At 43.5% G+C, this 16,069-nt stretch overlaps 1 protein-coding gene across 1 annotated transcript in view; it reads right to left on the reverse strand.

The window, feature by feature from the left end:
- Nucleotides 1–16,069, reverse strand: part of EAPP (E2F associated phosphoprotein) — a 67,160-nt gene that overhangs the window by 29,928 nt on the left and 21,163 nt on the right. Inside the window, exon 4 of the mRNA XM_029598938.1 lies at nucleotides 5,210–5,330. Coding sequence (XP_029454798.1) covers nucleotides 5,210–5,330 — 121 coding nt within the window. The remainder of the gene's footprint in view (nucleotides 1–5,209; nucleotides 5,331–16,069) is intronic.

The raw sequence follows: 16,069 nt of genomic DNA on the forward strand, positions 1-16,069 counted from the left end.
TCCGGTTTCTGTTATCTCTCATTCAGAGACTGCATGGATACGAAGCCAGACATGGCTGCTCTTTACTAGCCTTCAGAGTGCAAAACCTGCATCCTTCCATGGCCAACTAGTTTGAAGGCCAAGAGAAAACTGCTACTCACAGGCCGCTTGCTTCCTGAAACCTTTGCTGCTTCAGCAGGTTCCTCTTTTGTCTACTTATCCACACCAGATTATTTCTTTATGTCTTAGCTCCCATACTGTCCATATTGCAAGTTCTGTCTTATGTGTAGTTTCAATGTTTACTTTAGAAAATTGTTTTATTTATTTTAGCTTTTAGCTCGCTGGATAGTAGAAAGAATGCTTTCAGTGGATAACAACACAGGAACACCACATTAGATGTATAAATCATACACAAGAAAATGAACCAATACAATCAAAACCATTCATGTATGTTAAACGATGACACAAAATCAGCCCCCATAAATTCCCTAAAAACTTAAAGAACAGCACCAGTCTTATAGCTTGTACACCCTAGCTGATCTAAAGATAATTATCATTGACTGCCCAACCTAATTCTGGCAGAAATAACTCCTCAGAAGTTGGTAGGGAAGAATACATATCCCCCTTAATAAAAATACTTCTTGAATAACCAGCATTTTACTAGTTTTACAAAAAGTTATAGTCCTCACAGGACCTGATTTCTAAGGCAAGAACTTTCCAGATCATTGGGCCAGCACATCTAAAGGCCCTTTCTTCATGTTTTAACAGAGAAGCAGATAAAAAGGCTTGCGAAGAACACACATGTTGTGATATGTGAATGTGCAGCTCAGATACTCTGGGACCCATAAGAACATAAGAAAATGCCATACTGGGTCAGACCAAGGGTCCATCAAGCCCAGCATCCTGTTTCCAATAGTGGCCAATCCAGGCCATAAGAACCTGGCAAGTACCCAAAAACTAAGTCTATTCCATGTTACCATTGCTAATGGCAGTGGCTATTCTCTAAGTGAACTTAATAGCAGGTAATGGACTTCTCCTCCAAGAACTTATCCAATCCTTTTTTAAACACAGCTATACTAACTGCACTAACCACATCCTCTGGCAACAAATTCCAGAGTTTAATTGTGCGTTGAGTAAAAAAGAGCTTTCTCCGATTAGTTTTAAATGTGCCTCATGCTAACTTCATGGAGTGCCCCCTAGTCTTTCTACTATCCGAAAGAGAAAATAACCGATTCACATCTACCCGTTCTAGACCTCTCATGATTTTAAACATCTCTATCATATCCCCCCTCAGTCGTCTCTTCTCCAAGCTGAAAAGTCCTAACCTCTTTAGCCTTTCCTCATAGGGGAGCTGTTCCATTCCCCTTATCATTTTGGTCACCCTTCTCTGTACCTTCTCCATCGCAATTATATCTTTTTTGAGATGCGGCGACCAGAATTGTACACAGTATTCAAGGTGCGGTCTCACCATGGTGCGATACAGAGGCATTATGACATTTTCTGTTTTATTCACCATTCCCTTTCTAATAATTCCCAACATTCTGTTTGCTTTTTTGACTGCTGCAGCACACTGAACCGACGATTTCAATGTGTTATCCACTATGACACCTAGATCTCTTTCTTGGGTTGTAGCACTTAATATGGAACCCAACATTGTGTAATTATAGCATGGGTTATTTTTCCCTATATGCATCACCTTGCACTTATCCACATTAAATTTCATCTGCCATTTGGATGCCCAATTTTCCAGTCTCACAAGGTCTTCCTGCAATTTATCACAATCTGCTTGTGATTTAACTACTCTGAATAATTTGGTGTCATCTGCAAATTTGATTATCTCACTCGTCGTATTTCTAGATCACTTATAAATATATTGAAAAGTAAGGGTTCCAATACAGATCCCTGAGGCACTCCACTGTCCACTCCCTTCCACTGAGAAAATTGTCCATTTAATCCTACTCCCTGTTTCCTGTCTTTTAGCCAGTTTGCAATCCACGAAAGGACATCGCCACCTATCCCATGACTTTTTACTTTTCCTAGAAGCCTCTCATGAGGAACTTTGTCAAACGCCGGCAAAAATAACATCCGACTCCCTGAAGGAGGAGTTTTTCTCCGAAACACAGCGTGTCTGACCACGTCGGATTTTTCCATTCAGCCGGACTCTACCTTGTCTTTTCAACTCCAGGTCTCATCCGCAAAATTGGGATTGGAGTACATACAAGATAAGTGTATACCTCTTTGACTCCATGCACAGGAGCTGCTTTAAATGTCTCATTGTGACCAATGATTAAAAAAGGCCCTTGCCGCTGAAAGCTTTTTAAAGCCTGTAGCCCTCTGGGCACCTTATATGAGGTCACTTTGAGTTTTTATAAAATAGTTGCTCCCGCTATATATATACATACAGGATTTATAATTTTGGTGCAATGTATATGTGCAGGTTATAAAATATCAGAGCAGTTTTGCTCGCACCCATATATATGTGTATATGGGTGTGCGCAGGTTTCAAAATTATCCTCTTAGTGTTGAAAAAGACTGTCTGTTATTACGCTGGTATAGATGATGGCCCATTAGGTTACATTTTAATATATATTGGTATCTTTTGAGTATGTGTAAGGGGTTAAGTTGGTTTTATGAGAGTACAGAGGTATTTCTACCCTGGTGGTTTATTCTATTGGTGTGATTGCAATGAGTGATTACTAAACACCAGTACTCCCTAGTGAGAAACAACTCCAGGGGAGAACACAAACATGTGAGAAGCACCTGGAAATTCGATTGCCTCATGGCTGCTGGGTTTGTGCAATTTAGTATATTGTGCACTGGCTTCATCTTCCGGGGTAACTGACCCTGGCTATGCACCATACTGGTCATGCCATCAGCTTTCCTCCACTGGCTTTATTTCCAGAAGTGGTACAATATGCTCAGAATATAGAAAAGAAAACCCAATTCTGTCCAAGTATTTCCCAAACAGTTTGGCAGAACCTGACTACTGTAGTTCCCAGATTATGCCAGTAGAGTCTCTGTGGATGATATAGAGCGCTTCCTAGCTCCTCGCTATATTCTCCTTCTCTATCTACAAGACTGGTTGGGGGTGCTCTCTTTCCCCAGATTCTAATATCCCCAGCCAGAGCACTCAAAGATATTTCCCATTCATAGAACTTTTCTTTTTCTCTCTCCCTCCTCTGGCCCCCTTGGGCTGATGTAATACGACACACATATTAAAAAATGCGCACAAATTAAGCACACATAAAAAATGTACACAAAGTAAGCACACACAAAAAAATGTGTTCCTGCTGCAGTAAACTAATAGCATAGACAGCATTAAAAAAAAAAAAAAGTGTGCCAACACAAACTATGTGCACAAAAATATGCATAACGCATATAAAACATGATTTGTCTGCAAAAAACAATTGAAAAGTTGCACTAGAGTTAAAAAGCTTCTTATTAGCACAGTTTTCACCATGGTATGCAAAATTGTTGTATGTGGAACTGTATCATTATGTAAGCTCTGTGTGGCATACACGTATAGTGAGACACTAATGGCATTGTACAGAATTCACTATGTATACAACTCTCTATCCCTGTCACCCCAATCCTCTCCACATTCATCCCAGTGCATAACAGCTGGCAGCTGAACTGCTGGCCAGGCAGGAACTGCAGGACAGCTGTGTGACCAGGGGAGAGAAGCATGAGGTGACAGCAATAGGCAGCTGTACCCACAGTGAGTGCTGCACGATGACAATAACTCTGTTGCGCGTACAATTCTGCATCTTTGACTTGCAGGTCCTGTGCCACAGTTCCTCCAGCCTGAGGGACCTGAAGGTCCCAAGGCAGTGGTCATCTAGACCTGGGAATTGGCCTGATATCCCAGTGCTTAGCCTAGTTTCTTTTAGGCTTGGAAACGTAACTCCTGGGTCAGAAAAAGAATAATGTTCCTGGACATGAAAGTCTACCCTGGACCTGAGAGATCCATCTAGGACCCCATACCACAAATTCTCGGTCTAAAATCACACTGGTGCACCGCACCATAGACTAACCCCTAGCCCCAGAAAGGTGCATTAACTTTACTCCACAAGTTAAATCTCCAGCATTAAAAAACGGTTACTTCTCTGCACTGGAGAGCGATAGCTAATGCCTTCATTAAGATGGGATTTACATGGGAGGTGTAACAGTTTACATGCAGTGTTTTACACATTGGTAGCCATCAGTTTCCTTTCTTTATTGAACTGTGTGATCTGTGGGGTGTGGTGGCTCACCACTGCATTATGAAAGTACACATGATAAAACTGTCAAAAGGCTGCCTTTTTAACTTTAGCTTACTTTGGCACCCAAGCTACACTTAAGATACAATTGCTTTCGCACTATTGCTCAGTCCTGGACAATGGATTATTGTAATGTTCTCTATAGAGGGTGTTGCAGAATACAGCATCTCTGGCTGCTCACTGCCTGAGCACATTACGCTATTTCTCAAGGAGCTGCATTGGCTTCCCTTTGAACAGCGAGTTAACTTTACATTTTCAACATTGCTTTTTAAAATTTTAAATGGCGAGGGGCCCAGCTACTTGTCTGATGCGGTGAATGGGTATGTTCCTTCATGCTCCCTGCACCCTGCTACCCATCCTTTTCTTGAAATACTCTCATTTAAGTCAGTACGTTTTCACAACTCTTGAAAACGGGTGCTTTCAATAGCATGAATTAAACTCCATCTAGCAGTCAGGGAAACTAGGGATGTCAAAGATTTCCATAAAAAGACCAAGGCTTTTTATTTTAGACAAACATTTGGCTAAATATTTGGCGTGGAGCTGTCACTGTCTCGACTATTTTATAAGTTATTTTATATGACGTTTGATTTTAGATGTTATATTGCTTTTTTCTATTGTAATCTGCATAGAACTTGTTTATCGCAGAATAGAAAAATATTCTAAATAGTGAAGTTTGTACTCATATCATTTGTGCACTGAAACCCTTATTAAATCAGGAGTAAAGTTACACATACAAAAATGGGAGCATGAATATGAAGAAAATGTGGGCCTTCAGCCTAGCACAAAATCACACCCCCTGGTCGGCAGGATGAGTACTAGTTAAACTGAAGAGAACTCTTATTGCTGCTGTTCCCTTAAATTCAGAGCATGACCCCTAAATATAAAAATGTTTTCCTAGAGAAGCAGACAGTCCTTCCAGCTTTCTCTCATGTGTCCCAACTACCCCTAAAACTCATATGAGAGCATCTCACCCTCGCCGCCTGGCATCTACCCAGGCCTGGTCCCGCTCATCTTCCTTGGGGTCATACAGCAGCTCATCATTAGTGGGGATCCGATGCTTCTGCTTCCGCTTGTTCTTGGTCCCTTGTGCAACTGCAAGGATCAGGGGGAAAAAAAAATGCAGAAATAAGATTCCCAAATGCTACTAAACTAGAATTATGATAGTCATACAATATTAACATGTGTCACTTTGGTCACATAAAATCACATCAGGTAAAAAGTGAGCTGATCATAAGCCAACTAGGAAGAGCAAGTCCTGACCAAAGCCTCAGAGGGATCAATCTCCCACCAATCAGTCATTATTTCTATTTATTTTATTTATTTATTTATAGGTTCTTTTATACCGAGGTACGTAAAGGAATACATCACCTCGGTTTACAGTGAAACAATAATTTAGCAACCAGCTTTACATATAACAGTTTAAAACAGAAAACAATTAACAGAAAAGATTTTACAGAATATGCTGCCTTCATTAACTATAAAACTATTGAGTATTAATAATTAAATATTACATGGGAACAAATTAACTGTCAAAATCAAAACTATTGTACCAACCTTATTGCTGCTTGCTTTGATTGATCCGCCCAAGGAAATGAGAGGGAGAACTTGAGATTGTGGCTTTCCTTCAAACATATTTGCCAATCTTACTGATCCCAAATTTCTAAGACAGGCGGCTGTTTAAGACTGAATGGCGGAGTTAATGCACCAGCAATGGCGAATGCCTATCCTTGATTGCCATAATTGGGTCTGCCAAGACAGACAAACAGATATGGCTCTTGAATCAAATTTGTGCAATTATAACTCTTGGATATGCACTGCCGAAATCCTGAACGCTGTATCTGTTTGTGCCATTCAAAGACCGGAATTTGTCGTCCAAGTCGTAAATCACGCCAAGAAAGAACACATCTTCAGTTTCTTAAAAAAGCAAAATTGCTTACCTTGTAATAGGTGTTATCCCAGGACAGCAGGATGTAGTCCTCACATATGGGTGACGTCACTGACAGAGCCCTAACGCGGGAAAAACTTCTGTCAAAGTTTCTAGAAACTTTTGACTGGCAGCCTGAGGCTACTGAGCATGCCCAGCATGCCATGATATTCTTTGCCACAGGGTTCTCACTCCAGTCTCGTATGTAGCAATAAGCTTTAGCAAAATTAAAAGGATAAAATTATTGAGACCCAACTCAGCGGGGTGGCGGGTGGGTTTCGTGAGGACTACATCCTGCTGTCCTGGGATAACACCTATTACAAGGTAAGCAATTTTGCTTTATCCCAGGACAAGCAGGATGCTAGTCCTCACATATGGGTGATTAGCAAGCTAGAGGCTGGGTCATTTTGTAGTGATACAACAGTGAGGTACTGTTGTTGGAAATGAATCAGCCAGAGAGCACAGCAGGTTGGATGTAGAAGGATTGGGTTTAAACTGGAAACAAGTTCTTTAAGACTGATTGTCCATAAGCTGAATCTTGTCTTCCTTCTTTGTCCAGGCAGTAGTGAGCTGCAAAGGTGTAAAGAGAACTCCATGTTGCTGCTCTACATATGTCAAGGATTGGAACTGAACAATAGTGTGCTACTGAGGTTGACATTGCTCTTACTGAGTGTGCCTTTACTCGCCCTTGGAGGTGAAGGCCTGCTTTTTCATAGCAAAACTGTATGCAATCTGCTAACCAGTTGGATAGAGTATGTTTACCCACTGCTTTACCCGGTTTGTTTGGATCATAGGAAACAAAAAGCTGATTGGATTTCCTGTGGACTGCAGTGCGGTTTAAATAGAAAGATAATGCACGTTTACAGTCCAAGGTATGTAAGGCCCTTTCTCCTTGGTGAGAATGAGGCCTTGGAAAGAATGTGGGTAAAACTATGGATTGGTTCAAGTGGAATTCCGTAACAATCTTTGGAAGGAATTTTGGATGTGTACGGAGAACCACTCTGTCATGTAGGAATTTTGTATAAGGTTCGTATGTGACAAGTGTTTGTAACTCACTAACCCTCCTAGCTGATGTAATGGCTATAAGGAAGATAGTCTTCCATGTGAGAAATTTAAGATCACAGGAATCTATGGGTTCAAAAGGAGAATGCATGAGTCTTGTTAAAACCAGATTCAGGTCCCATTCTGTGACAGGCGGCCGAATTGGTGGTTTAAGTTGAGTTAAACCTCTCATAAACCTACTGACAAGAGATTGTGAGGATATAGGTGCATCTCCCATCTTGTTATGGTAAGCTGAGATTGCACTTAAATGTACTCTTACCGATGAAGTCTGGAGACCAGATTCTGAAAGATGGTATAAGTAGTCTAGTAGAGAAGTAGTGGGGCAGGTGAAAGGATCAATACTCTTTTGCCTGCACCACAGAGTGAATCTCTTCCATTTGAAAGAATAGTTCTTTCGTGTGGAAGGTTTACGTGAAGCTATAAGCACTTGAGATACATTGGTTGAAAGATTGAATGGTTGTAATATCATGCTTTCAACATCCATGCAGTCAGAGATAGGGATTGAAGATTGAGATGGCGCAATCGACCCTGATTTTGGGTGATGAGAGTGGGAGCTACTCCTAGGCAAATGGGATCCCTGTCTGAGAGGTCTAGAAGTGTGGGAAACCATACTTGTCGAGGCCAATACGGGGGCTATGAGTATCATGGACCCCTTGTCTTGTTGTAGTTTCACTAGAGTTTTTGTTATAAGCGGTATCGGGGGATACGCGTATAGGAGGCCTGAGTTCCAAGGGCAAGCAAAGGCGTCCTTGGTTGGTTGGTGTTTCTGTTGGTGTAGAGAACAGAAATTGTCCACTTTGTGATTCAGATGTGACGCAAAAAGGTCTATCATTGGTTGACCCCAACGCTGAAATATCCTGGTCGCTACTGAGGGATCCAGGGACCATTCGTGTGGTTGGAATTGACGACTGAGTCGATCTGCCACTACATTAAGAACATAAGAACATAAGAAATTGCCATGCTGGGTCAGACCAAGGGTCCATCAAGCCCAGCATCCTGTTTCCAACAGAGGCCAAAACCAGGCCACAAGAACCTGGCAATTACCCAAACACTAAGAAGAACCCATGCTACTGATGCAATTAATAGCAGTGGCTATTCCCTAAGTATAATTGATTATTTATTTATTTATTTATTTATTTTTAATTTTTATATACCGGAATTCCTGTATGCAATACAAATCAGTCCGGTTTACAAGTAACGAAAAGGTTGCCCTGGTCTGGTAGATTAGACTGGGGTTTTTTACATAGAACATAGAACAATAACAATCAACTATTGAACATTATTACAAGGAACAGTGAAAGTAACAATAGTATTTAACAAACATATAATATTATTATAACATTAATTAATAATTAATAGCCATTAATGGACTTCTCCTCCAAGAACTTATCCAAACCTTTTTTGAACCCAGCTACACTAACTGCACTAACCACCTCCTCTAGCAACAAATTCCAGAGCTTTATTGTGCGTTGAGTGAAAAAGAATTTTCTCCGATTAGTCTTAAATGTGTTACTTGCTAACTTCATGGAATGCCCCCTAGTCCTTCTATTATTCGAAAGTGTAAATAACCAAGTCACATCTACTCGTTCAAGACCTCTCATGATCTTAAAGACCTCTATTATATCCCCCCTCAGCCGTCTCTTCTCCAAGCTGAACAGCCCTAACCTCTTCAGCCTTTCCTCATAGGGGAGCTGTTCCATCCCCTTTATCATTTTGGTTGCCCTTCTCTGTACCTTCTCCATCGCAACTATATCTTTTTTGAGATGCGGCGACCAGAATTGTACACAGTATTCAAGGTGCGGTCTCACCATGGAGCGATACAGAGGCATTATGACATTTTCCGTTCTATTAACCATTCCCTTCCTAATAATTCCTAACATTCTATTTGCTTTTTTGACTGCTGCAGCACACTGAGCCGAAGATTTTAAAGTATTATCCAGTATGATGCCTAGATCTTTTTCCTGGGTGGTAGCTCCTAATATGGAACCTAACATCGTGTAACTTCAGCAACAGCAACAGCATAAGCATAAGCTCACATTGTGAATGCCTGCCAGTTAAAGTGGCCCGCAGGAACATCGAGTGGTTCAGGGCCCAGCTCCAAATCTGTGCAGCCTCTTGACAAAGGAGATACGAGCCCGTACCTCCTTGTTTGTTGATGTACCACATGGCAACTGTATTGTCCGTTTGGATTAGAACAGTCTTGTATGAAAGGTAGTCCTTGAAAGCAAATAAGCCTGATACTTCACTTTCAATGCATATCCTGCTTCATCGGCAGGGGAGAAGAAAAACTGATACTTCACGCATATCCAGCATAGCTCTCTGCTTCAACGGCAGGGGAGAAGAAAAACTGATACTACAAGCATATCCAGCATAGCTCCCTGCTTCAACAGCAGGGGAGAAGAAAAACAACCAATAAGGGCTGAACAACACAGTCTGGGTAAAACAAATAAGCATGGGTGTAGCTTGCTTATTGCGGCGGTTACTTCCCCTACTACCCATAACTAATCAAGCTTGATATTTCACTTGGTTGCAGCTCCATCACTGCTCTCTACATTAATGGTGGGGGTGGAAGGGAAATAGAACCAAAGAGCTAAGAGAAACAGATAAGTATGAGAAAAAAATGTGAAGCTTGCTGGGCAGACTGGATGGGCCGTTTGGTCTTCTTCTGCCGTCATTTCTATGTTTCTATGTTTCTATAGGGCATAACGTATAGCTCCAAGTTCTAGGAAATTGATTTGAAATGTTGCTTCGAGTTTCGTCCATGTCCCTTGAGTTTGGAGTTTGTCCATGTGAGCTCCCCAACCCAAGGTGGATGCATCTGTAGTTAACATTATCTGTGGGACTGGTTGCTGGAAGGCTTGTCCTTGTGCAAATTGTCCTTGTTCATCCACCAAAGGAGAGATGAACGAAGTTGGTGTGTGATTTGAATTGGAGAATGTAATGGTTGAATGGCTTGGATCCATTGTGATTTTAAAGTCCATTGGGTTATTCTCATGGCTAGTCTTGCCATAGGAGTGACATGAACTGTGGAAGCCATGTGGCCTAGTAACGTTAGAAAGTGGTGAGCTGTTACTTGTTTCCTTGAGTGTAGCAAATTTGCCAAGAGGGACAGCGTTTCTGCTCGATCGCTGGGTAGAAAGGCTTTTGCGAGAATAGTGTTTAACTCTGCTCCTATGAACTGGAGAAGATGAGAAGGAGTCAGATGGGACTTTCGATAGTTGACGAGAAATCCCATGTTGTGAAGTACAGCAATTGTATGATTTAGAGAAGTTAGAGGTCCTTCTTGAGATTGACTTCTTATGAGCCAATCGTCTAGATATGGAAAAACATGAACACCTTGTTTGTGCAAATGTGCTGCTACTACTGCCAGGCATTTGGTGAATACTCTGGGAGCAGAGGCAAGGCCGAATGGCAGAACTCTGTATTGGAAATGTTGATGGCCCACCATGAAGCACAGGTACTTGCAATAAAAGGGGAATATTGGAATGTGAGCATAAGCATCTTGAAGATCCAGAGAACAAAGCCAATCTCCTTTTTGAAGGAGTGGGAGCATTAAGTCTAAGGATACCATCCTGAACTTTTCTTTTTTCAGAAATTTGTTGAGATTTCTGAGGTCCAGTATAGGACGAAGGCTTCCGGTTTTCTTTGGAATGAGAAAATAACGGGAGTAGAATCCTCTGCCCTGCTGGGCCCAGGGTACTCTCTCGACAGCCCTGGCGCTCAGAAGGGTGAATAATTCTATTTGAAGTTGAAGAATGTGATCTTCGCTGAGACGAGAAGGTTTCGTTGGAAAATCTGGAGGGATTGAAATGAAATTGAGGTGGTATCCTTTGTGGATGATGGATAGGACCCATTGGTCCGATGTTATTGATGTCCAATTGATGTAAAATTTGGACAGTCTGCCCCCTACTGGTAGTGTTGGGTAAGGGTTGACATACGGGCCTTGTTCTCCAGATGTAATCTCAAAAAACAGTAGCAGGTCCAGTTTGTGGAGCTTGTGGTGCTCTTGCTGCTCTCTGTTGTCGTTGCTGAGGCCTTTGCTGAGATCTAGGAGGCCTCGGCCTAGATGCGGGGGGATAGTACTTACGCTGCCTGTAAAAAGGCCTTCTGGTATCCCTACGTGATGGTCTTCTGGCAATGTGCATATAAGTGTCATGGGGCAGTGAGGATAATTGCCGCAGGGTTTCAGTATGTTCCCGTAACTGGGAAACAGCGTCCTGCACTTTAGAACCGAACAAATTATCGCCCAGGCAGGCAAGATCAACCAGCTTGTCCTGTACTTCTGGTCTTAAATCGGATGCCTTAAGCCAGGCCCAGCGTCTTGCAGCGATGCCCGATGCAGCCACTCGTGAGGCTGTGTCATAGCTGTCATAGGCGGCTCTTACCTCATGCTTCCCCGCATTGAAGCCTTTATTTATAACTGCTTGTGCAGCTTCTTGATACTGTGAGGGCAAGGATGGCACAAACTTCTCCATTTGCTTCCACAGGTTCCTGTGGTATTGTGTCATATATAAATGGTATGCTGATATTTTTGAATTCAGCATTGCTCCTTGGTACACTTTTCGGCCCAATTGGTCAAGGAACCTATTACCTTTCCCTGGAGGAATTGAGGAATGGGCCCTTGTCCTTCTAGATTTCTTTTGAGCCGATTCCACTACCACAGAGTGGTGAGGAAGCTGTGTTTTTTGGTTTGCAGAGGAAGGTTGTACCAGATAAGTTGACTCTATGCGTTTGTTTACTGCAGGAACTGAACAGGGGTGCTCCCAAAGGCGCTGCTGCAGTTGCAAGAGAATGTCATGAACAGGGATAGCCAGAGTGTGCTTAGGGGGATCAACAAATTGAAGTACTTCTAGTGTTTGTTGTCTGATATCCTGTTCAGTGTGTAACTGGAAAGGGATGGAATCTGCCATTTCCTGAACAAACAATGGGAATGTAAAATCTTCCGGAGGAGACTGCTTTGTAACAGGAGGCGGAGATGGATCTGACATAAAGTCCTCTGATGAGGGGTCAGAATCAGTGTCAGACCAGGTATCATATTGGGTTGTCTGATGAGGTGGTGTTGCTTTCTGAGCAGGATGTACCCCAGAAGGTCCTGGTAAAGGTTCATCAGACGAGAATTGTTCAACTTGCTCTTCTTCTGGACAAGTTGGTAAGGAAGATAGCAAGTCAGTATTTCGTTTGGTGAGAATGTCATGTAATGAACTCTCTTCTAAAATTGGCATTTTTGGCATCAATGATTTCTTTTTAGTGGACGACTTAGACTGGAATACCTTCTTGGTAAGGTGTGGTATGGTAGGAGCCGTAGTGTAGATAGGTATTGAATGTGACATCGATGAAATAGACGATGTTGAGGAAAGGAGAAATGAAAATTCCGAAATTGGTATAGAAGGTGCAGCTAGCGATGTCCTGGAAGGGCCTGGCATCGATGGAGTGTCTATTATCGAGGTAGGCCTCGAAAATGTCAATGGCACCAGCGATATAGTCATCGAAGAGGTCTTGGGCATCGATGTTGTTTGCATCATCAGTGCTATCGATGATATAGGTTCGATAGGCAGCATCGGGGCAACCCCCGGCATCAGCGATGGTGCTGGCATCGGCGGTACCGCCGGCATCGACATCGGCGTGTCCACCGGCATCGGTGATGGCGCCGGAAGCTGTTTCTGTAAAGCCTCTATTACTATCTTGTGAATGAGGTCTGTCAAGTCCGGCGTAGTTGTCATCGGTGACTGTGTCGATGTAGACCCTAACGCGGCCCCCAGAGGCTGAAGGCATGGACCCAGAGGTGCCAGGGACAACTGTGGGCACCCTAGGCCTTCCTGCAGTGCCAGATAGGCTTGATGAAGCAGGAGAATAAAATCGGGGGAGAAGGGGCATGCACCAGGAGCTAAAATCGGAACCTGGTCTCCCCCAGGCCCCTGAGGCAAAGTAACCTGCTGATTAGCCCCCCTCCCCCCGAGAGCCCCTGCTCCTCTAGGGGGCTCGAATGGACTGGAGAGAGCCGCAGAGGGAGATCCCCCTCCCCCTCCAAACATGGCGGCGCATGCAAATCCGGCACCAAAATGGCCACCGCTCCCACCACAAGGGAGCCGGCAGACCCGGAGCCTGCAGGGGGGGCATGCATAACCGGCCCGACTGCGGCAGCTCGCTTATCGAAGTGCTGCTGTTTTGAGACTCCTGGGAGGGCCCTTCACACACACACACACACACCCCCCCCCCGGAAATGCAGCCAGAGCAGAGGCCGGCCCAACCGAGATGCACCAGGACTGCCCCACACGTGCGGGCAAGCCGAGCCGCAAACCATAGTCCCTTATCAAAGAAAAAGTAAAAAAAAAAAAAAAAAATCAAAACAAAGAACTGGCACGATCAACAGGGGTGGGGGGAGTCGCCCCAGAGCCTTTCCACTCAGCCATCCTATTCATATTTTTTTTTTAAACTTTACTAAAAAAATAACAGGAAGTTCCTCTCCTAGAGCTGAAACAAGCTGTCCAGCTCAGATCAGCCACAAACCAAGGAGGAGAAAAACCCCTGAAGAAGAAAAAAAGGGGCTGAAAGCCGCACAGCCGGCCTCATGAGGGGAGGGATCTGGACCACCAGATTTACATCCCACGGAACAATTTGGACCTTAGCTGGTCCACCTCAACCGAACAGGGAATGGTTCCCAAAGGGAACCAACCCCCTGGGATGAAGGCTCACCCAAAAAAGAAAAAGCTAAAAAAGGCTAAACAAAAGACTGCAGGTTTATGCACCAGCCATCTGCTGGAAACAGAGAAATACTGATCTACTGCAGGTGGCACCAGGGCTTATCAAGCAGTGTCAGTGAGGCTTTTCTCTGTCTCCATCTGCTGGCAGGGATGAATAAACCCAGGAGTCTGGACAGATCCGGGTATGTACAGGGCAGTTCACAACTTGAATACATACATAAAATAAATACTTTTCAAAAAACACAATACATACATATAAACTATACAAGACCGTGTGCTTCAATGAATTTATGCATTTTTTGTTCTCTGGAATAAGAAAATCATTTTAAATGTTAATTTACAGTTTTAAAACCTTTTTTCAATAGTCATGTTTTAAAATCTTTATTAAATGTTTTCATATCTATCATATTTCTCAGATGTTCTGGCATAGAATTCTAGATTATATATAGGCTCAGTGACCGAAAAGGCACGATTTATCATTTCCCACAGGTGGGCTTGGTGTATCCTTCCATCTGTACCAACAAATCTCCCCAATCCCAACAGTGTGTCTCTCAATCCTCCCACCCTGTCCCCACAAGTTCTCTCTTTTGTACCCTGCCCCCACCAGTTTCTCACTTCCCTCAACCTGTCTCTCACCCTCTGTCTCTCTCTCCATTCTCCCCCCACTCTCAAGCCTCCATCCTGCACTCCCACCCCCTACCCAGCACCAGTATCCCCAAGCCCCTTTGCTTTCCTTCTTGACCTGCCTGCATATCTCTCTCCCTTTCTGCCTACACTCATACTCTGTTCCTGACTCCAATTCCCTTTCTTTTTTTCTCCTCACTTACCCTTTCTGGTTCTCTCTAATACACTCTCCACTATCACCCCTTCTGATTCTCACATACCCACTCTCCAATTACCTCTCTGTGATCTCTCAAATCCTTCCCCTCTTCCAGTAACCCTTTCTGGTTCTCTCTGATCCCTCCACCCCATTACACCTCTGAGTTTCATTCTTTTCCCACCCCCCTTTACCATCTCCAGTTCTCTGTACCCTCCCTCTCCCCTTGTTCTCTGTCCCCCTTCCTCCTCCTTCACTACCTGTCATTCTCTGTCCCCATCCTCCTGCCCCCCCAACATACACACTTCATCTGGCTGTCTTTCACATACACTCATCATCATCTCTGTCCCACCGCAACCTCATTTCTTACTAATTACTCTCACCTCTACCCCACCACCATCTCTGGACATACCCTCTACCCCCCCCTTCTTTTCCCCCAGTTTATCCAACCCTGTTGCCCTCATCCTTAGTTCTACTGTGCTCCCTCCACACCCCCCACTACCGCACGACTCTTATGCAACCTCTTATGCCATCCCTCTCTCACACCCTCTATTTCCCCAACGCTAGAACTTGTTCCCTCATATCTGCTGCAGAACAAATGGCAACATAGATCTAGGAGGAATAAGGTGCCAGACAGCCCAATTTCCTTTGCTGACTTCAGGAAGATGGGAAGGAGGTGATCTTCATCTCCTTCTCATTGCATTCAGTGCCAGGGATGGGGTGAGGGGTAGCTGGAGCTCTTCTCTGCTTGCTTTATGTTATTCTCCCTGTTTCAGCCCCTCCCGTCCTGTCCTCTGCAGTGGTGCTCAGTTGCCATGGAACAGAAGCACAAGATCTACATTTTTCATATGAAAGAGCCACATGTTGCTCCCAAGTCACAGGCTTGCTACCCCTGGACTATATGATTAGGCAGAGATGTTTGTAAAACATTTTCAAGCATTTACTGAAGGGCTGAAATTTGTATGAGAGGCTACAGTCCATCAGTAATTAAAGATCATGTCTAACAGTTCACTGTACTGGCTTGTTTAAAATGTATCTTGTACTTTGGTTAAGTAGAAGATGGATTTAGTTGCAGATCTTTCCAGGCAAATAAGAGTTTTGAGACTGCTCAACAATTTAAGGTCTTGTATGTAAGAGACTGGTGGTCCTGGGTGGGGGATATGTGAGGAAAAGAAAGGCAACTGATGGGGACAATGTAGGGAGAGGCTTTTGAGAGAGACAGGTGGGGACTGTGAGAGTACTTTTTTAAATTTATTACTTAATATATCAACTCATAAAAACATCATGGTGTACAATAAGAAAAAAATACAAGACGAACAAATTAACA

Source organism: Rhinatrema bivittatum, chromosome 4, assembly GCF_901001135.1.
Source record: "Rhinatrema bivittatum chromosome 4, aRhiBiv1.1, whole genome shotgun sequence".
Taxonomy (NCBI): Eukaryota; Metazoa; Chordata; class Amphibia; order Gymnophiona; family Rhinatrematidae; genus Rhinatrema; species Rhinatrema bivittatum.